Source organism: Colius striatus, chromosome 3 (genome assembly GCF_028858725.1).
Source record: "Colius striatus isolate bColStr4 chromosome 3, bColStr4.1.hap1, whole genome shotgun sequence".
NCBI classification, from domain to species: Eukaryota; Metazoa; Chordata; class Aves; order Coliiformes; family Coliidae; genus Colius; species Colius striatus.
Genome location: NC_084761.1, coordinates 64,711,644 through 64,732,268, shown reverse-complemented (window position 1 = coordinate 64,732,268; position 20,625 = coordinate 64,711,644). Strand labels below are relative to the sequence as shown.

The following is a 20,625-nucleotide window of genomic DNA, read 5'->3' as shown; positions in this document are numbered from 1 at the left end:
AGGCCTGGCTGAGAGCTGGATCCAAGCTTTATGGTCTTAACACATCCTCTCAAAGACAGCTTTATAACTACAGCAACCAAGCTGCATGTTACCTTTGGCTCATGCCACCCAGCCCCATTTAGCAGGCCCTAGCCCCCACATGAGAAGTATGAAGAGAACTTGCCATCTCTTGAAACACAATGAAATATCACTTTAGGATTAGTTTATATGATTGGAGTTGGGAGTGGAGTGGTAGGGGCAGATGATGCTTGGAAGAACACCCTTAACTATGGATGAAAAGATGTGGCACACAGTTGTGATGAACTGTGAAATCTCAGGTTAGTAATTTAAGTGCTGAGACCCTAAATGCCAGAGATAGGGTGGAGTTCTTTATTTTGGCACACCTTTACACAAACATTACTTGCTCTGTGTTCTACTTGCTATATGTTATATACTTTCTTCTTAGCAGCTCTTAGTTTTGACCCTAGACTTCAGGTTACCATGGTGGAAATTATCACATTCACTTGTTTGTTCTAGATAGGTGGGAGCTCTGAGACAAGCAAGGCTTTGGTCTGTTGCCAAAGCAGTTACGAGTGGTTCAAGGGAAGGGAGCTGGATGAAAGAAAATAAGTTTGGGTGTGTAGTGGAGGCAGCTCAGGTGCCAGGAAAAGTCAGAACAGGAGCGCTGGGTCCCATCTAGATCACTGAATTCAAAATGTTCTTGTCCCTGGACTATGGAATGGATTTGGATACCAGAAATAAGCCCACTTGATAGTGGCAAGAGGGAAGCAGTTTCTCAAACGAAGAGGACAAGAATAAGGCAGGTCCCGGTGCACAGGTTGTTTGATACCTTCTCCCGTCTCCAATGAACGCGCTAGCTGTGGCCCGGCCGCCAATGGCGCAATGGCCCGCTCTCTCCTGCCAGGGCAGCTGTCTGACCCAGCCCCGCCACCGCCACCTCTCCTGCCCTCCCGCGCCGCGGCCCCCTTCCCGCCCCGTCCGGGCCCTGGCGCCGTCAGCGCGGCTGCGCGGGGCCGCAGCGGCTCCTCCCGCCTGCGGCCGCTCGGTTGCTCTTCCGGCGCCGCGGCGGCCGCTGGCGCTGCCCCTTCCCGCCGGCGACGCGGGCCCTTTGAATCGTGGCGGGAAGGCGGCGCCGCTGCTGCCGCGTCGGTGCCTCGGGGGCCGGGGCCGGGGCCGGACCGGGCCGATCCGATCTGACCTCAGGAGCGGCTGCGAGGGCCCTGTGCCGGGCGGCAGCCGTTGGTGCCGGGTGGGGCCGCCGCCCGCCTTTCGCCTTTCTTTCTGCCGGGGCCGGGCCCTGCTTGCCGGAGCCGGGCCGCCTCAAGGCTCCGGGCGCTCGGGGAGCCGGCAGGGCCTGCGCTATTTACTGCATGACAAACGGCAGCAGTGAAGCAAAAATAAAGGGGTAAATAGCTCTATACATTGTCTTACTGTATGTCTTTAATGTACGAGTCTTATCACTAACATATATGATGCCACCCGTAGGGCTGGTCTAATAAAGTGAGGCTTGCTACTTGAGTTATGCATAATACATGAAATTAACAGAGATATCCTATTATCTCCCAGGTATTGGGACAGACAAAGCAGAACTGTGGCGAGGACAATTTTTCAGTAGCTTTCCCCTCAGTTGTGTATTTAGCAGCATACGCTAAATAGCAACATGTCCTCAAAGAAGAAAACTAAGATAAATCAGTCCAGAAGTAAATCAAAGGTAAGTTTTGCTAGATTGAGCAGAATTTAAACGGAAAAAAGCTTTGTTGTTTTACCGTTCTCTTATAGCACAGGCTCTAGAGGTGGGTGCTCTTGGGAACTGCAGTGCAGGTTTAGGGTTTGTTGGGTTTTCTCTTTTCAGCTGGTGAAGTTAGCCATTGACTTTCAAGCAGCTAAAGATTCAAAAGCAGTCTTGTAAAATTAAGAGAACACCTTAGAGAGGTAATAGTTGACATGTCTATATTTGGTACCATCACAAAACTGGCGAGGTACATTAAGTGCTGGTAGCATCAAAAACTCGGGAAGTTGGTGCTTTCTGGTTATAATTCTCTCTCCATGCACATGTACAAATTAGAGAGGAAGTCCACTCTCACACTTGTGGTGTGAATGACAAACTAGTGCCGTTCTTCTCAACACTTTTGCTTTACAGAAACATCTGTATTACTTGATTTATAAATGTCACTTATAAAAAGTTACACTATAGCTTTTCAATTTTTTAATTCCTGAAAAGGGCCACGGATGATAGAAGCCAGATATTAGGCTATTATAAGATTCCTAATCTTATACATTTGATTCTGTAAAACAAGGGAAACTTCACACTATAGTATCAAATAGCAAAATACATCAGTTTTATACTATTGCTTCTCTTAGGAGAAAAAACCCCTAGCCTGAGGAACAAACACATGCTTCAAACGCTGTGTGTCATAGCTCGGTACTCAATACACACCTGACAAAATGTATTTCTAGTCAAACGTTCTTGAAATTTGTTGTTGTATTCAATCCATTTTATGCTCAAAAAGTAGGATGAACTAGCTGTTAATTTCATACCCCTCCAGGAACGCAAAGCCACCTCCCATCCGCACAGGAAGCTACCTCAGCTCGAGGAACCAGATGTCTCGAGGATACTGAAGGTAGCGGAAGCAAACCAGCTTGAGGAGCTTGGCGATTCCTTTGGTTTGTATGCACTTCAGTGCCACTTCACGTGGGATTTTTGTGAACAAATCGCATGGGAAAACTGTTTCAATGCTTACCTAGGAAAAAGTACTGTTTCTTTGCCAGAGAAAGTTCTGGGCAGGAGTAGACGGGGGGGAGGGGGGGTTGGAGAGCAGCGTTATTTTCTCTTATTTAGGGAATAATGCTGCAATACGAGCAAGTAAAAGTCAACGTAAAAATATTGACTGTTCAAGCTTTATAGTCTGAATGGTAGCATTTCACACAATATAACTCTGGGTAAGAATTTACATTTAAAAATGAAAGTTCAGTATCTTCAGTTCTTCTCTTTACACTGCACAAAATTACGGAGGGGAGTTTTTGCTATTGTAAGAGTATTCATGGCAGCAAATAGCCATTCACTGGGGTGTTGTTCTGACACTTTCAAATGCTACTTTGACAAGTAACATCATAGAAACACACTTTTTTTGGTGAAACATTAAAACCGCTTTCATGCTCCATACAAGACTTGTGCAATGAGGCCTCAGTACACTAGAAGAGAATCAGTTTAGATGCCCCTGTGTGAAGTCTTCTGTTAATAAATATGTATGGCTCTTATATGGTAGTGCTTGTAAGAAAAATAGTTGGAAAACTGTATAATTGGGAATTGTAGAGAAAATGCTAATAGCTGTTTCTCAGCTGTGCTAGTTATTACCCTAAGAAAATTATGGAAGTATACCAACTAGAAAGATCATTGGAAATGAGCTGTAAGGAACAATATAGTGAAAGGTTTGTCATAGGGGAAAGGCTGAGAAATGAAAAGCTCCTCTTTTCTCACTTCAGTAGTATTTATTAAAGCCATAAAGAGGATCCCCACTACACTCATGTAAGCTAATGCTATGTTTTTACGGCAGTGTGCTTGAAAAAAGAAATCTACACTGTGGAAGGCATAATAAAGCTTTCAAGTTCTCAGAGTTTTGGGAGCTACCTTCAAGAATTCTACATTACAAATATTCTCTGTGCCTTCTTACAGCATCTAATAAAGCATTTTAAAACCCATATTAAAAACAAAGGTCAAATTTAGAAAGTAGTTGTTCAGGTATATAGAAGATTGATGTATGCCACAGCAAGAGAGACTTTAAACCGTACAAAATGTTTTGCTTGCTGTATGCCACATGTACATACTGAGCTTTCCTGCACCTTTGGTTTCAGTTGGTGAAGAAATAACAAGTGGATGAGTATAGGACCTGAAGCTTTTCACTGTATATTTTTTGTCCTAATCCTCAAAGAATACTTTTAAGAAGACTGCCTTTGTGTTCGTGAGCAAGCCACACATATCCTAAGCAGGTGCTTAATGGCAGTACTAGCACCTCCACACTCTTTGCCTGAACAGATGGGGACGCTTTTCATCCGGCGTGTTTTTGTTCTTTGTAGATCACCCTTTGCACAGTACTGCTGTGGATGCCTACGCAGAGGAGCAGTCCCGAGAGTCACCGGGTCACGTTTCAGCACTGCAAAGGAGAAATGCAGACAGAAGGTCTGGCAAAAAAACATAGTGACCAGCAATTAATTGAGTCTTTAGATTTTTAGATTAAATGGGGAAAACGTTTCGTTTGTCAGGTTTCTCTTAAGTTAAAGCATCTGTGTAACAAGTAACTAAAATTTCCCAATGAGAAACCAAAAGCATGAGCAATGTAGAAAAGAAATGGGAGAATAAACTAAGAGTCTGCTTTCTGTAAGCAGTACATGGATTTAAGTACTTACTGTGTGATTTTTTTTTAATATGTAAAGATTTAAAAATACCTCTGTAAGGTATCAATTAGTTCCACACATGCTGGTGTCTAAGGTTAAAAGGTGGAAAAATTGAAAACCAGGTAGAAGTCAGCTGAGTTATGTGTGCCACAGCAAATGACTTAAGCTTTTAGCTCAAATGTTAGTATATTTCTTATTCAAGGCACATGTGGTTTAAGTCTGAAGTAGTTCTTATTTGAATGAAATGGCAAAACAATAATAGTGTTTGTGTGAAAGTATGGAGTGGGATTTTTTTTATTTCCAACCTTGCTCCCTACCAAGAAAGTTGGCTCCATTCCTGCTAAAGTATCCTCAGGAGAAATTCTGCCTGTGTTTCAAAGTTCCAGCTTGCTACAACGTGCCTATCCAGTGGTCAGTTAGGAATGGATTTCTAAACTGTCCTGAGGATTGCTGGTGAAGAAAAAAGATTCTGTTTCCTTTGTGTGTAATTTGTAACATTTTATGTAGTCTATTTAGGAAATACAATCTAAACAATACAGCAGTAGACTATGTTCCTCAAAACTCAGTATTTGGTTGTGTATGTGGCTGAGGATCATTCTTTCTCAGTTTGTAGTGGGATTACATGCAGATTTTTTTCTTTTCCTAGCAAAAAAAGACATCACTCAAAAACATCTGATGATGTTGAGAATTCAGACACAGATGATCCTGGAGATGAACCCCTGCAGGAAAATGTGGTACAGAAAAAGTTGCATGAGTATTGTTGGTCCATTTAGTTTTAATTTACTTCATGCCATGCCTGAATTAGAGGGGGAGGAAAAGTAAGGCTTTTCACTTCTTTCTTAGTACTGCCTTAATACTTAGTTGCATCTGAAAGTTAATCCTCAAAGTCTTCCTGTGAGATGGCCAAGCGAAATGCCTGAAGCTACAGTCATTGTGCCAATGGGAAATAGAATCAGCAGATGTTCCTGGATCCTGTAGCCTATTCTCTTGCTCATTTAGGAATCTTCCTCAGATGGAATATATGTTTGTAAAGAATGGCATACTAAATGGGATATAAATCTTTTGTACTTGTTCTGTAGTGAAGTGAAGTATGTTTGAGACAACTGGGGTTTTATTAATAAAAATAATACAGAAATTAAGCTAAACCCATTCCTTTTCCAGTGGGTGTTTTTCTACACTTATGCCTGCAATTAATGTAAAATGCTTTTGGCCCACTGAGGTTCCAGGCATGCAGAGGAAGTTGGCAGCCTGCAGACTGGAGAAAGTAGGCCTATGACAAAAGAAGTTAATTTGCATTCAAGCATTTTGTGTATTGAAATTGACTTGAATTGTTGAAAATGGGGCTGTAAAGTGCAGGAGGGAGCCCGAGCTTTATGTCTGCAGCACTCTTACAGCTGTGTTGGTGTCACAAAGTTGCCCAAGGGGAGGAAGAATTTCACCCACTGAAGGTGAGGAAGGTGAGCACCTGTTGTTGAGCAGACAGCTGTTACTGTGGCGAGGTAATGACTGTGCTGGACCAGGGGTCTGTGAGTGTCTTCATGGTTCTACTTCTGCTGCAGAGCCAGTGGCTGATGTGTCAGTGGGGCGATGCTTCTGGCAAACCAGGCCCAAGGAAATGGCACTCGCTTTTTGCTCAGGAAATGCTTTCCTGTCTTCTGTCTAACTGCTACCTCTCACAATTTAAAATGAGTAAAGCTAGGAGTTTCTTTTTTGAAGTTAATTTGCTTTTTATATCACAGAAGCCTCTGAGTACCACCCAATCCAAGGCGAAAAAGAAGCCGCCTCCAGAGAGCAACATGTCAGATCCTTCTGGTAAAGTAGACTTTTCAAAGCTCCCACATAGCTTTTCCTCATTCAAGATGAATGTTTTTCTCTAATTCAATGGGCTTTGCTTCTGATGTGTAGCAATGTACTGCTTCTAGAAATGGGAGGGTTTATGTTCAGCCACTCATGAGCAATGGTTAAATGGAGGGGCTGGTGTGCCACACAGCTCTGATCCCCATGTAGCCCTGGACTTGCATAGATGTGCATTCTCTCTTGCATGCAGATGGGTTCCCCTGGGAGAGAAGCCTGTGTCTGTGTCTATAGAGCTGTAAGGTACTTCAGTATATCCCTTGGACTGGAAGCCTGGAGCACACCAGCTGTGGGGCAAAACTTGGGTTGCCCCTGGCTGCAGCACAGGCACAGCAGTCAGTATAAAGCCATTTGAGAGAGGTTGTTCCAAGAGAGTGGCAGTTTTTGGTAGAGAGAAACTTTCTCGGGTGTCATCTTGCTGCTTCCTTTGAGCAGCACCCCATTCCATTCAAGTACTAGCTTTACATCTGGGAGGGCTTAACTTTGTGTGGAATTGGTTAATAATACTGTTACCAGATTTAAAGTAACATCATTATATACAGGTAGATAATATACAAGATGTATACAAACATCACAACTCAGGATTCTCTGAGTAAAGCAGCTTGCCCGAACTCAGGTTAATGTTTTTACAGCACAAATAGCTTTATCTGTGGTACACTGTGTAGTTTATCGGGTACCCTACCAACATTAGTAAACTAGCTAGACCTGCCTGAGAGGAAGAACAAGGTATTTGGATAATAATTCAGATTGATCATCCAAATTCTAAAGTGTTCCCAGATAAATTTGTCACAGTTTTCAGCCAAAGACAGATGAAATAATTCACATGTCCCTCTTCTCAAATTTTATACTAAAATTTTCATAACTGTTAGATGGTTATTTTAATGGTGGGCACAATACAAATTTGCACCTGAATTGTCCAATGCTTATCTTTGTTATTGCAGTGGATAGCCCGTGTTCTGTACAGGTTTGGTGTCCCAAAGAGCTGAAGAGATCTCCTAGAGATATTACAGAACTGGATGTTGTTCTGGCAGAATTTGAGAAGATAGCAGCGAAGTACATGTAAATATTCTTAAGTTTCCTTCCAACCCCTGACATCCTAAAATTCTGTGATTCTGCTTTCCTATGGCTCAATATTCAGCATTTGAATGACAAGTTGCCTGTGTTTTTGCCGATGGGGTGTCCTTGAGGAGGTGCAGTATTGCAGGGTGACATTCTGACATTATTTTCATGATTATTAGGTTTCTGTGGTATAAATATTTTTTCATATGTGATCTTGAGGTGGTCTCCAGGGATTTGATATCTTTCCAAATATAAGAACACCACACCTCAGCTGACATTTTTCAGTGTAGAAATGAAGATATTTCCGAAGGTTGGGACATCCCTTTTTTCTACAGTAGCTAGCAACAGGACAAGGGGTAATGGGATGAAGCTGGAACACAAAAAGTTCCGTTTAAGCATGAGAAAAAACTATTTTAACTGTGAGGGTGATGGAGCTCTGGCACAGGCTGCTCAGGGAGGGTGTGGAGTCTCCTTCCTTGGAGGCCTTCAAGACCCACCTGGACATGTTCCTATGCAACCTGATCGCATAGGGGGGTTGGACTAGATGATCTCTAAAGGTCCCTTCCAACCCTACCGTTCTATGATTCTATGATATTGCTAGTAGGTGAAAGATCCGCAGTCGCCTGTGCTACTGGTTGCTTAGCATTGGGTTTTATTCGTTACTCAAAACAATGGTTTTGGATGAGATTTCTCCTTTACTAAACCAAGTGGCTTGTGCTTTGTCCCTCTGATTTCTCCAGGCAAAGAGTAGAATCAAATGTTTGCAGAATAGCTCTCAATGGCTTCTGTTCTGCCTTCAAGGACCAAGTCACCAGTCTGGTAAGTACACCCAGAATAAAACCAGTTCTGTGGTAGTGATGACAGAGCTGTATCTTACGTCGCAGTCAGCAGGCCTACCGGTTTATGTTGTCTTTTGCACATTTACTTTACCATCCTTTAAACTTTCGATTCTCCTGTCAGGATAAAGGATAGAAACCCACAGTTTGTTGTGCACAGGTGTTGATTTGCTGCCTCTGTGTCAGCTTCCATGAGAACTGCTTTCAGACACAAAGGTGCTGTCATGCATCCAATAATCCTGACGTGTGTGTCATATCTAAAGCATTATGTAGTAAAATTGGAGAGCTGCAGAGTTTGAAGGAAAAAACAGTTTTGTCAAACGCTGCTTTAAAAGCTCATGGACTAGAGTTCAAAAAGGTTGATGATGTCACCTTTGTGTACTGCATCATGGTGACACTTGTGTGGAGGCCTGACTGAGGCATCTGACATAGTTTAGTGAAAATTTTTAATTAACTGTTTGAACCTAATTGTAAGAAGCTTATTAGCTCAGAAGACTAAGATACCTTCTCACTAGTTACTAGTTTACTCACTCTGAGTAAAATAAACTCAGAACTTTGTAGGAGTTGTGGTAAGTACTAAAACTACAGTTCTATTAAAACTATAGTTCTAAGTTATTCGTTAGAATGAGCAACTTTTAAAATTACTGGATTGATACATTTTATGTAAAGTTATAGAGAAATGAAGCTAGGTAGTAATACACTAATTGATAAAAGGAGTATTACCTGCACTAACTGGTAAAAGGTGACTAATTTTGTCCAAGAGTCTTCCTCTGGCATGAGGAGAGAGGAAATAATTTAAATAGCTTTTTATATTATCCCAAAGTAATTCTTGCAACCGTGTTTTTAGGAGGAGGGGGATGAAATCAAGATCCACAGTCAATCCATAATTGTCCTTTTCCTCTGTAGATCATGGAAGCCCAGGAATTAAAGAATACAAAGAAAAAAAATGCTAAGGTAAATACCTATATGTCATTGGATTGTACAGCACACAGAGGTGGGCACTGAAATGTCAACAAGTTGACTAGAAGAAATTATTCACAAAAAAAAGTATACTATACTACAGAATCAACTGCACAATAGAGGACAGGGAGCCACTGGAGGGTTTTGGGGGAAGATATGAATAAATATGATGGATTGCGAACTCCATATGTGTACTGCTGGTGTGACAAGAAGGAGCGCATGTTAGAAGGTGTAGGTAGCTGTGCATGTCAATTATTCTCTTTTTAATGAGCACTAGTAAGGCCTTTGGAGAGCCAATTAAATACGAGAGCTAACCTTCAAGAAACATAGATAAAGTCTAGGAGAGCAGCAAAGAGTGACTTGTGAGGACAGAGTTGGATTACTCAGTTTAAAGGAGAGGAGCCTAAGGGAGCGGCAGGCCCTGAATACATGCAACAGTCCTGTTCTGACTGTTCCTCTGCTCCTTCAGAGCGAGTACTCACTGACCATGCAACAGGGGAAGGTTGGCAGGAGGAAGGAGTGTAAGAGCAGGTTTTGTCAGGAGAGAGGTGAATTATTGAACATCTTGAAGAGCAGGCTTGGCACTGTCTGACAGAGGCTTTCTGCCCAGATTAACGTCTTCCACAAACTTTCTGATGACAGAAGAGTTTTAACAAATAAAGTCATCAGAAAGCCTCTTATGGGGGGGCAGCAAGTACTGTGCTAAAACCTTGTTAACTTGCAGTGCCAAGGGAAGCTGCTCTGCATGGAAACAGAAATTCTAACACGCATCTAGCATCCACAGCCACCCAGAGTCAGCCTCATTTTACCACTTAAACATTTGTTTAAAATCAGATTTGTAGCTGCTAAATTGAAGCTTATGATTAGTTTGGGGTGTTTGATTTTTTTTTAATTGGCTGTTGTATTAAAGAAAGCTTAATTATGCTTTGTTACTTACCATACAGAACATACATTTATCTAAAGTCTGCATTTTTAAGACAAAGAAATAAAAACCTGCTAGGGTTGGTCACGTCCTTCTGTATGTTTGTAAACCCAGTGGTCCTTAAGAGAAATTTTGGATGGAGACATGAGTTTGACGTTTTAAAGTGTTTCAAATACAAATGTAAAATACTGCACTTTATAAGGTCTGGTATGTTGGACTCTTCCACACCCAGAATCAGAAGTATAAAACCTCAGAGAAAAAAAGTCAGGGAAATTGGAGTTGTTTCCCTTTGAAGTTAGAGAATCTGTTTCTTTCCTCCCTGTTTGTTTCAGGTAATGACAGACATCAAAAAGAAAAGGCAGCAACTGTTGCAACTGAAAGAAAAGCTAATGAGGTATGTTTCTAATGATGCGCAGTAATAGTCTGATTGAAGGAGTCTGGTATTTTGTCACTCAGAAGTGAAAATAGCTTTTTTTTTTTGGTTCTTTCATTTCATTTTGCTTTCATTTCAATTTCTATTGCTTTCTGTTTTTACGAAAGCTCGGGAGAACCTCTTATTTTTCACACCTCAGTTGCCTAGACAGCCATTCTTACAAGTTCTCTCAGCTAACTAGCTTCTGGGGTGATGTTTCAGACCATACATTCATAAGTAACTTATAATTGTAATTGCAAAGGTAATTCAGAGGGTTTTTCTGGTTTTGAGGTGGGAGAATGTATTTCGCTGCAATTTGGCAGGGAAGCCTCTAAGTACAGGTTTGCTTCGCCCTTCCCTAACTAGGCATTACATAGTATTTAAATACACAACACAGAAATTATGTTCTCTGGAAGAGCCCTTAGACTTTCCCAAATCCAAGTGGTTGCTGATGACAAGCTTTATACTGAAGCAGCATATAACGTACAGCGGGAAACCACAGGCTTGGAGGCATAGGGGGAGATGAAGAGCCCTTTCTCTGTGGCTACCAGACTCCTGTTTTCTTTGCACTACTATGGGTGCACTTCACTCAGAAATAACTCAAGGCATCCCTCAATAGGGGTTTGAACCCCCTCCCAGACTGAAAGCCTCTTCATATATTTTAATTTGTTGTGTTTCATTCCTTTGAGCATCTTAAGAACTTTTTTGCTGCTGTTAGAATGCCTGTTGGTGTTCCACTTTTGGAGTGCTGTTCTGATGGATGGAGCCCTCCAGTTTATTTAGGCAGAGGTCTGTGTCACTTATAGATCCCCGAGTATGCTTCAGCGTAAGCACCGAGCACTGGGGCCTGCAGGCCAAGCAGGGCTGTGCAGGAGCACACCACCAATGATTTCACACTGGAAAAAAGCATGGGGGCTTTTTTGTGGATGTGGACCCATATCCCTGTTTAAATATGCCAGTTGTCTGAACTAAACAGTATGTTATCATAACATCTGTTTTGTATTTCTGACCAACTTTCCCCTTAGGTCATTTTCATCACAGGAAGTATGCTCATAGCTACTCATGAAATAAATATGCAGATACAGTCATCAAAGTCTTTGTCTTTTTCAGAGATGAACCACAAAAGCTACAACTACAAAGAGAATATGCTGAGTTAGAGGAAAGGAAATCTGCCTTGAAGCAAGCAACTGCATTACTGACCGATTTAAAGGAGCTACAGCAAGACTGTTTGGATTACAGAGAAGAAAACCCAAAAGAAAAAGTGGTAGTAAGTACAGATATTGTGTGTGTTTCTGAACTGTTCTGCATCAGCCCCTTCCCCCCACACCCCCCTTTTTTTCCTTCCTGGACTAGGGCATTTCTCTTAACATTTAGCTTACTTAAACAGTTAGAAACTAAAGAATTACAGAGTGGGATTGCTTTCTATGTCCAGGAACTCAAAGGACACAAGAGACGTTAACAGTTGTCCAGTCTAACATGTTTTTATAGAAATTGAAGAAAGATTCACAGTGAGAAACAAGTAATCAGCTTCTTTTGTTGTTAAAAGTTAAAAGGTGGGGAAAGCTCTGATACTTCCACGTCTGTTCTGGAAGGTTTTTAATGCCAAGAGCACTGCTTGTATTTCACAAGCAGAGTAACTCTCATGTAGTCATAGAAGTCCTTCCCCTCTCACCGTGGCTCACGGCCTGGTGTGGTGATTTTCTACAGAAATGAAACCATTTCAGATGGTTCTTTGATATTGCCTGTTTGTCACTATCAAAAATCACACTGCACCATTTCCAATAGAGGAAAAATACATACAGATCTGTCAGTGATTTTTCCGAGAGTTAAAAGGTTGCCTTGTAATTTTATTTCTTTAACAACAGTACGGAACTGCCAGCCTCCCTGCTCTTCTGCTGGAGTCACGGAGAGTTCTAGGCGCAGAAAGACACTTTCAGAATATAAATACAAAACTGGAAGAGGCTCTGGCTGTACAAAGAGGGAAGATATCCGAGAAATGTTAAGCGTTTTTAATGCACCTTTTGACATTCAGTGGGAATAATCATTAGAATGGTCAATGCTTAAAGTCTGCTTAATCATCCTTGCTCTGTTTTACTTTGTTCTTTAAGAGAAGTCAGTGACTTAATCAGAGCTTGTGTCTTTCTCAGACAATCTGTGTGACAACTTACTCAGAATGTCAGTGAAATTAATGAAATAGCAATTCCAGTTAAAATAGTAAAACTGCTCTGTTAACAATGCTGGTTTTAATCTTAGGCTACTAATGTGAGGTTGAAGGCAATTTATACTTTTAAAAGAGAACACGTAGACTTCGGTTGCACTACTGATAGACCAATCTTTACATTAAATTTATACTTTAAATAAATAATTTCCTCCCATTTCTGGAAGTAAAGAAATCTGTTTTACCCGGCTCATCAGTAAAACTTGGACACACAACTAACAAAATAGAAACCGCACAGCAGGGAGCATTAAAAGTGCTAAAATAGGAGCAGCATTCATGCTGAGTTTTCAGGCCTGTTCTCTTCAGACCCTGGGTTATCTTCCATCATCTCACGCCTGTTGAAGATCATCCAAGTTGGAGGACACTTGTTTGGTTGCAGTTACTCAATGCTCTAAAAGAGCACTTTTGAAGACACCGCTGTAGGAGATATTCAAGCTGTGTTTCTAGCAAGCTGTCTGCAAGCCACCTCTGTGCTCAGCTGCCTTCTTTACTGCCAGCGTTCTGGTTCCTTAAAGCTTCCAAAAGAACTTCATCAGGAATGTCTTCCATGGCATCATGCAGACTACTGTTTGCAGCTTCAGCTAGTTCCACGTCTTCAGTAGCCTCTAGGAACTGGGCATCATCGCTTGCATTGTCCCACTCACTGTCTGACAACAGCACGTCTTGAGACAAGCTTTTGTCTAGAGATACTGAGCTTTTTGACAAGTCTGATGCATTAGAATGTAGTTTTACTTTCTCTTCTGTGTTCCCACTTTCATCCATTAGCATGTATTCTTCTTCCTTTTAGAAATAAGAAGACTACTTACTCTGTATCTTTAATTTTACTGCATACTTTTAACTCCACTGGAAGTTTGAAACTGAAACTGTCACATCTAATGGATCCTATAGAAAGCTGGCCAACAGGCAGATTACCCAATGATTCATTTATAAACTTGTTAATCTGTGGAAGCCTGTTCTAACAGGAATAGATATTTGCTGGTTTTTTTTAGCAAACTACAAATAGTATGTGGTACACATCTTCTTAAAATAATACAAGTTTACAACTAATTTTAGGGTCTGTTTCAAGATACTGTCAGGATCTGAAAATGAATTTCAGATGCTTAAAATAGAATAAATATGTATTTGTGTATTCATATATGTTTTACAATAAAGTCTTAAGTACATTTTCTGTGAAATGCCACTAATAGCTACTGATGATCTGCTTAAGAGCAGTGAGATGTACCATTCTGCAGGATGGAAGTTCAAAGCATAAAGTGGAAACTGAAAGTTGCAAAGATGCCAACACTTACTGCCTCCTCAGTGAGAAAACGATTCTGTTCAGGGCTTGAATCTAGATGCAGTACCAGGTAGGTTTAAATATTCTGCCTCTGTGGGTAAACCGAACTGCTTTGACACACTAAGGTGGAGTTAGGTGACCTTCAGATTTGAGGGTCACTGACTTAGATTTGACTCTGACTCAAGTGTTCCAGGCACACTGCTCTTTGAGCTGGCCCAGATGAAGGCAGAAGTGCACAGCAAAGCCTGACTTAGGCATTTTTTCCACTCTGTTGCCTGTAATGGTCTGGGAACTGCTGTTCAGACCAGGCCGGGGCAACGTCTGTGTCCCAGGTGAAGCTGGGCTGTTCAGTAATCTGTCTGTGCTGCCAATTTTTGTGCTACTGCTGCTGCTGGAGAACTGAAAAATAAACGTATGGGTGAGCTGCTCTGGGGAGCTATTCTATACCCGAGTAAGTGCCATCTGCAGCCCAAAAGACTGCGGGAGGGGGGAGTTTCAGTGACTTCAGAGCCAGCGTTGCTAACGGAAATGTGAGCACAGCAACAGGACAAAAACGTACCTCTTGGAAGAGAAAGGGGAGCCGTAGCCTGGCTGGTAATGGAAAACCTAAATCAAATACACGGCATAAATTAAAGTTAACATTCTGAAAAGTGTGAAGCAGAATTGCTTTCAAATCACACAATACGTACTTTGGGATTTGAAGTTTTGTTCTCTGCAGACTGGATCATGACACTTTTGATACCAGACTTCTTTCTTTAGATCTACCAGAATCCTGAGAATTACATAAATCAGTTTTTAGTACGAGTGAATGCACACACTAGGAAACTGTCAGTAAATGAACAGGTTTTGTATGTCCCCATCTATGGGTATTGCTTCTATACCCTGGTGTATTTATTACATACTTGTTTTGTACAGTTTGGGATTTTTAATCAAACTTCAGGCTTCTTTCAAAATATCAGGTTTGGGGGTTTTTTTAAAGCCTTGTAACCCTCCCAGAGCAAAACAACAGGTGCTTATTCTACCCATGAGAGTTTTTCATCTTTTTTAGAGAGTAGTAGTTGAGCAGGAAAATAAAGCAAGCTGTCTTAAAATGACTAGTTAAAGAACATACATTATGTTGTTACTTTTGTGAGCTCTTCCAATATTTTCACACCAACGGTAACCAGAAATATCATACACCAGTATTTCTTCCTGAGAGAAATAATTCCATCGCCGTATCCCTGCGGGGAAAAAAAAATCCTTCATTCTTCAAAGATACTGCTGCAGAACACTTCTTTGTAAAGAGTGAAATGGTCTTTACCTCCTTGTACCCCATCTTTATTAACCAAAGAACGAACAAAAGAATCCATTTCTGGATATGGTGAATCCTGGTAACCTTCCATGGAATCTGATAAAACAAAGGACACCTTCATACCCTTAGTGGCTTTGCCATTGCAACATGCAATTCTAACACAGTTACATTTTCTATAGGCCACAGACAGAAAACGTACATGGATCACACCAAATCCTTACATGAAACCAGGGATAAATTCACTGTTAATTTCCTGTATATCTGGAATAATAATAACTGCTCAAGCCACAACAACAATAATAATTAATTGGAAAACCTTCTAGCCCCCTGCCCAAGTTACAGAGGGAACTGGGGCAAAGCAAAGCAGCTATGGGAGCAAGTGGAGGGAGTACCTGGCATTCAAGTGCTGCAGAGCATCCTTCAGTGCAGCTGTTCTCTGCCTCCTGCAGAAAGCCAGCTGATGAAAAGCCCTTCTCAAGGTCATCTTGTGTGTAAGTCACTGTACATCTAATTTAAAAGTACTTGATTTTTCTATACAGTAGCAAAGACTTCAGGTACCTGTGCTGCTTGTAGTAGTTTTACTGTTCAAAAAAGAAGACATTTTTCTCTCCTCTGAAAAGCCAGATGACAGAACTTTTGTGTCATTTGTCACTCTGAAGAGAAGAGAGAATACAAATGAAAATGTGTGATTCTTGCAGTATAACAGACTGTGGTATAACCTACTGTAACACAGCACAGTGCGGCCCTGCTGGAGCAAGGGGCTGGGCCCAGACGAGCTCCAGCAGTCCCCGCCACCCTCCCCACTGTGTGTCTCTTGCCTTTTGCCATCCCAGGAGCACTTTTTTGTTCTCATTTTGACAGTTTCCTCTAACTTGCCCCAGCAGAGTCACGGTTTCCTCCTCCAGAACAGCAAAACTGGGTTCCTGGCCAAACTCCCCAGACCCAGCCATTCCAAGACTGCAGTCCATGCTCTCACAGCATAACTTACTCTAGATACAATATTTATGCACATATGCCCTTCAAAAGGTTTGTTTATTTTTCTCTCTACAATGAGCTCATTTTAATTGCTGTGTCACTATCTGGAAGCTAGATGATCACAGGAGGCTCAATTCAACAGAGCAGCATTTCTCATCCAAGTTTAGAACAGCCTCGGCTGCTGCCTGTGATCTGAAGGCACCTCACCATTTATGCCTTGGGACTCAGAATAAGGAACATTCAGGGTATAAAAACTGAAGTGACAGTAAATGTAGGTTTTAAATAAAAATAAGCATAATACCATACTGATGCATGTACCATTTTAACCTTCTTTCTGCTGCAGTAATGATTAGGATCACCTTAAGATACAGTCAATGCACAGCATAGATTAGTTACAGAAAACTCAATTATTGTATGTGCCGGTATCCAACCTAAAGAGGTATCTGTCCCAAACCTGGAGATCTGGTATGCATGTAAACATGGACAAAAATCTGCTTGGTTTTTTTTTGGCATACTTGAGAAAATTATATTTAGACTCTTCACATTTAATTGACTGGAAAATTGTAATTTTTCCTTTCAGAACTATACAGAATCCAACCAAACTTAATAATAATTACATTTCAGCATTTTGATTGTGCATAGAGAAATGAGGCACAGCTCAGAAGCTGTGCCATATATTCTGTGTTCTATAAACATTTGAAAGTAGATTTTTTTTAAAAGGTAAAAAAGAAAAAATAAATTGTAAATTACACCAGAATGAAACAATTACCGAATGTTGCAAATCAAAGAGGAAAGAAAATATGCTTCTTCCAAGGAAATATTCTCTTCACAGTCAGGGACAAATTTATTATCCTCTGCTATCTTCAGGATCACATTTTTTCCTGCTTTTGATGACTTATACATCCGGAAATTTCTATTCTTTGTATAAACTCCTACGGGAAAACAAATACTTCTTAACACAATTGTGCTGGCTGGGATTTGAGATTCTTAGTTCTTGCAAATTAAACTCCCGCTGGGTCTAAAAATAGGGGCAAAAACTACTACTTTGGCCCACACACAGCAAGGCAAGATCAAGGCAAACAACACCTCTACACAGGCACGAGGTGACTCAAGAGACACAATTGTTTTAACCAGAAAGGATTTAATCAAACCTGTTTTCTGTGGACCAGACACCAATCATCTGAAGCAAGTGTCATGAAAATTTACTTTCAATCTCAAACACAAACAACAACAAAGAGTGAACAGGTATCTTGAACACTGTTTGATCTAAGAATTTATGGAGGAGGTGGGTGATCTATTTGTGGGTTGCATTTCATTTTCATGAAGATAAGAGAACTTGAACTCATACAAGAATGCCACATAGCTTTCTGTCAGCTGCAGCCTTGGGATGATTCAGTATTCCAGCTTTCCAGGTTTGAGCTAAACAATTTGGTTTTCTTTAATTTCTGTTCATGAATATGCTTAAAGGAATTCTGAACAGAAGGTGCAAAGTAACCCTGCCATATCAGTAATGCAGAAGCCTACTAATATAGGGCTTGCTTTGGCATTGTGTTCCAACAAATCAGATATAGCCAAGAGGCCAGCAGTAAAAGTGATCCTGAATTCCATGAGAAGAATTCAGGGTTCTTCAGAGAAGTGTGAGACAAAACCAAGATGAAGTCCTCAGGCACATATAACACTGCTGTATAAAGCATGCTAAACTTCTCATTCCACTGAGACAGGGCAAAGAGCAGAGAAACTAGATCTGGGCATGGAGAAGGGTGGAACTTTCAAACTTTAGTTCAACTATGAGTGTTGTGCTCGTGGAGATTTTTAACATTTTAATACCAGCTGGGCCATAATACCAGCCCAACCCAAAATGTCTATTACTATGTCATTAAAAATTAACAACTGCCATTGCAAATAGGGGAAGAAAGCTCAATTCATACATGCAGAACGGTATGGAAGGCCACACCTGTGAGGCCTGTTTCATGATTAAGCACCTTCTAATTCAACTGAAATGACAAAAAATGAAACACACACCATCCTCTTTTAATCCAAATAAGAGCACTAAGTCCTTAGGAACAACATTAGTTGTGGCAAGAGTTTCTCCAAGTTTCAGATAAAGATGAGTAAATGTAGTAACATAAGAAGTTCTAAGGCCCAAGAATTTAAGGCTCCTTTTAAGTACAGCATTTACAATCACAGTTTCAGCCCATAGTGTAGATGGTTTAAATTCTGACTGCAGGGATAACAATAAGAACACTGCTATTCTTATTGGTGGTAATAAAATCTCATTTCTTAATCTTTGTTACACCCCAAAGAACTTTAAAAGCATGTCTTGAATTTACCTAGATCCACAAAAAGTTGCTTGTCAGCTTCTTTATTATTTACTATTAGGAAGGACAATTCCAAATTTTCTCCCTGATCTGATGTTTCCATATCCTTTGTTTCATAAGCAAGGGCTGGCCAGCCTTTGGGAGCAACTTTGATAGCTGTGAGGTCTGTAAGAGAGCCACCTAAACCAACTCCTTCTGCAGAACACTGGGAAATGTGTCCTCCTCCTCCTCCTGGAATCGCAGCAGCTTTATTCTCAATTAACCTTATGGCAGGCTGCAAAATTGTTCTCACAAAGTTACCTTAAAAACAAACAAAATCCCAAAAAGCAGATAATGGCATTTACAAGTCGAGAAAGAACAGTTCCTGGACAAACTTTTCAAAGCAACAAATGTGGAAGTGATTGGCACATTTTTTATTAGCTAGAACATCACAGTCCTACTGTTGAGGTGAGGGAGCCCTGGCACAGGCTGCCCAGGGAGGGTGTGGAGTCTCCTCTTGAGGTCTTCAAGACCCGCTCGGACACACTCCTATGTGACTTGATCTAGATAAACCTGCTTCTGCAGGAGGGTTGGACTAGATGATCTCTAAAAGTCCCTTCCAACCCTACCATTCTATGATTCTACGAATTTTTAAAAAGACAACAACTTGAATGCATCTGAAAAAAATATTAACCATTTTAAGTTTAATATTAGACAAAATCGTTCTGTCACCTCAAAGAATATATGTATTTTCACATAGATTCTGTGAAATGACTTCAGGACGTTGTCTGTATTTTTTGTGATTTACTACAGCAGAGTATTTTTCACAAAGTACAAAGCCAATAAGCTTTAAGCCAGGTTTGTCCAGCATCTTGTTGAAAAGGCAAAGGCAGAACACAAACACACAATCTCTAAATATATTTTAAGTCTGACCATGAAAGTGTTAAATCCACATCACAGTGGAGACCCAAAACACGTAACTGATGGACACGAATAAACACTTCAAGCTTCTACTGAAAGAACTGACTAATGCAATTTAGTTAGAAATCACAGGATAAAACTGCTGCCATACCAAGTTATTTATCATCCATGTATTACTTAAGAGTTTTACAGTGGCAGAGCAGTTAAAGACCATACTTTTGAAATAAAATTGCAGCAATCCCATTTAAGTCTTTGGAGTTTGTAGCTGTTACCATGATGTCACATGAGAATTATTGGGGCTGACAAGACAATATTATAAGCATTTGCTTATAACCCTGACAATCTGCTTAGCTTGCCATGTGAGCCTAAAAGATATAGGGACACGAATAAAAAACATTTGGGGAAAAAAAACTGTACACATGCTCAGGCCTGTAAGATCCAGCCTCTCCTTACAGTTTACTCTGCTCCTCCAGCTGTTCACGTTCACAAAACCTTTCATAGGTAATTCCTCTCAGCAACACAAAATGTGCCAGCCCTTTACAACTTTGAACCAAAAAGACACGTGTTCTCCCCAGGAAGTAACTAGAAAGTTCAAAAGGAAAAGATTTTCTGTAATGCTGTACTGGGCTAGAAAAGAAGCCCAGTACTGTGTCGTTAAATGATGGCCTCACTGGGCTGTCATTGAGTACTACAAGCAAAGAGCCACCTTCCCTGTGCTCTCTAAAATCCCCTGCTAGGACATACACAGTGCACAGTCAAGAATCTACTTAAAGAACATTGGAGGTATAAAAAAAGAAATATAGTATAACCTTTACTCAAGACTGCAATGAGGGCAGGGGCAGAGCTAGAAAAATACGCAAGAATGAGAATGGAAAAGAAAACTGAGCATGAGGAGAGACTGAGCAAACAGACAGCAGAATAAAAGCAGGAACCTGAGTGAAATCAAAATTATGAACCCAACATCCTCAACTCTTCCTATTCCACTGCCAGTGGAAACCCAGTAACAAAGCACATAGTTTATTGTAATCCTGCTGCTGTTGTCACAGTTCCTCCTGAACTCAAGTGGTAGAGCTAAATATCACAAATCTAAATTTCATCCCTTCTAATAACCTAAGAGATTAGTAATATGGTACCATGTAACACATTTCTGCTGCTTCTCCTTCACCCTATTTGTTTGAAACAAACACAATAGGGAACAAAAGTTGCAAAATG

The 20,625-nt window shown here is 40.8% G+C and overlaps 2 protein-coding genes across 5 annotated transcripts in view; one reads left to right on the top strand and one right to left on the bottom strand.

Annotated features, from left to right (window-relative positions):
* The first annotated feature begins 1,333 nt into the window (after positions 1-1,333).
* On the top strand, positions 1,334-12,635 carry CENPU (centromere protein U). Its single transcript, XM_061994303.1, has 12 exons — positions 1,334-1,405; positions 1,567-1,711; positions 2,547-2,664; positions 4,075-4,177; positions 5,039-5,126; positions 6,132-6,204; positions 7,188-7,305; positions 8,046-8,124; positions 9,048-9,095; positions 10,356-10,417; positions 11,546-11,702; positions 12,301-12,635. Exons 2-12 carry the CDS (start codon positions 1,661-1,663, stop codon positions 12,436-12,438), a joined length of 1,035 nt encoding a protein of 344 aa, XP_061850287.1. The 5' UTR covers positions 1,334-1,405; positions 1,567-1,660; the 3' UTR covers positions 12,439-12,635.
* Positions 11,911-20,625, bottom strand: part of PRIMPOL (primase and DNA directed polymerase) — a 17,831-nt gene continuing 9,116 nt past the window's right edge. For 3 of the 4 annotated variants that reach the window (XM_061994297.1, XM_061994296.1, XM_061994298.1), the window contains 8 exons: positions 18,526-18,813; positions 16,965-17,127; positions 15,779-15,873; positions 15,230-15,316; positions 15,041-15,149; positions 14,619-14,701; positions 14,489-14,535; positions 11,911-13,433 (listed from right to left, as the gene is read on the bottom strand). In XM_061994297.1, the coding sequence (XP_061850281.1) occupies positions 13,128-13,433; positions 14,489-14,535; positions 14,619-14,701; positions 15,041-15,149; positions 15,230-15,316; positions 15,779-15,873; positions 16,965-17,127; positions 18,526-18,813 (1,178 nt within the window). In that variant the 3' untranslated portion in view covers positions 11,911-13,127. The remainder of the gene's footprint in view (positions 13,434-14,488; positions 14,536-14,618; positions 14,702-15,040; positions 15,150-15,229; positions 15,317-15,778; positions 15,874-16,964; positions 17,128-18,525; positions 18,814-20,625) is intronic. The other variant, XM_061994299.1, reaches the window with a different exon arrangement.

What these genes read in the sequence shown, in the direction of transcription:
- CENPU (XM_061994303.1), top strand. Translation starts at nt 1,661, where the DNA reads ATGTCCTCAAAGAAGAAAACTAAGATAAATCAGTCCAGAAGTAAATCA. An exon ending in AAGATAGCAGCGAAGTACAT is followed by an intron (nt 7,306 to 8,045) that starts GTAAATATTCTT and finishes TGATTTCTCCAG; the next exon opens with GCAAAGAGTAGAATCAAATG. An exon ending in ACCCAAAAGAAAAAGTGGTA is followed by an intron (nt 11,703 to 12,300) that starts GTAAGTACAGAT and finishes CTTTAACAACAG; the next exon opens with TACGGAACTGCCAGCCTCCC.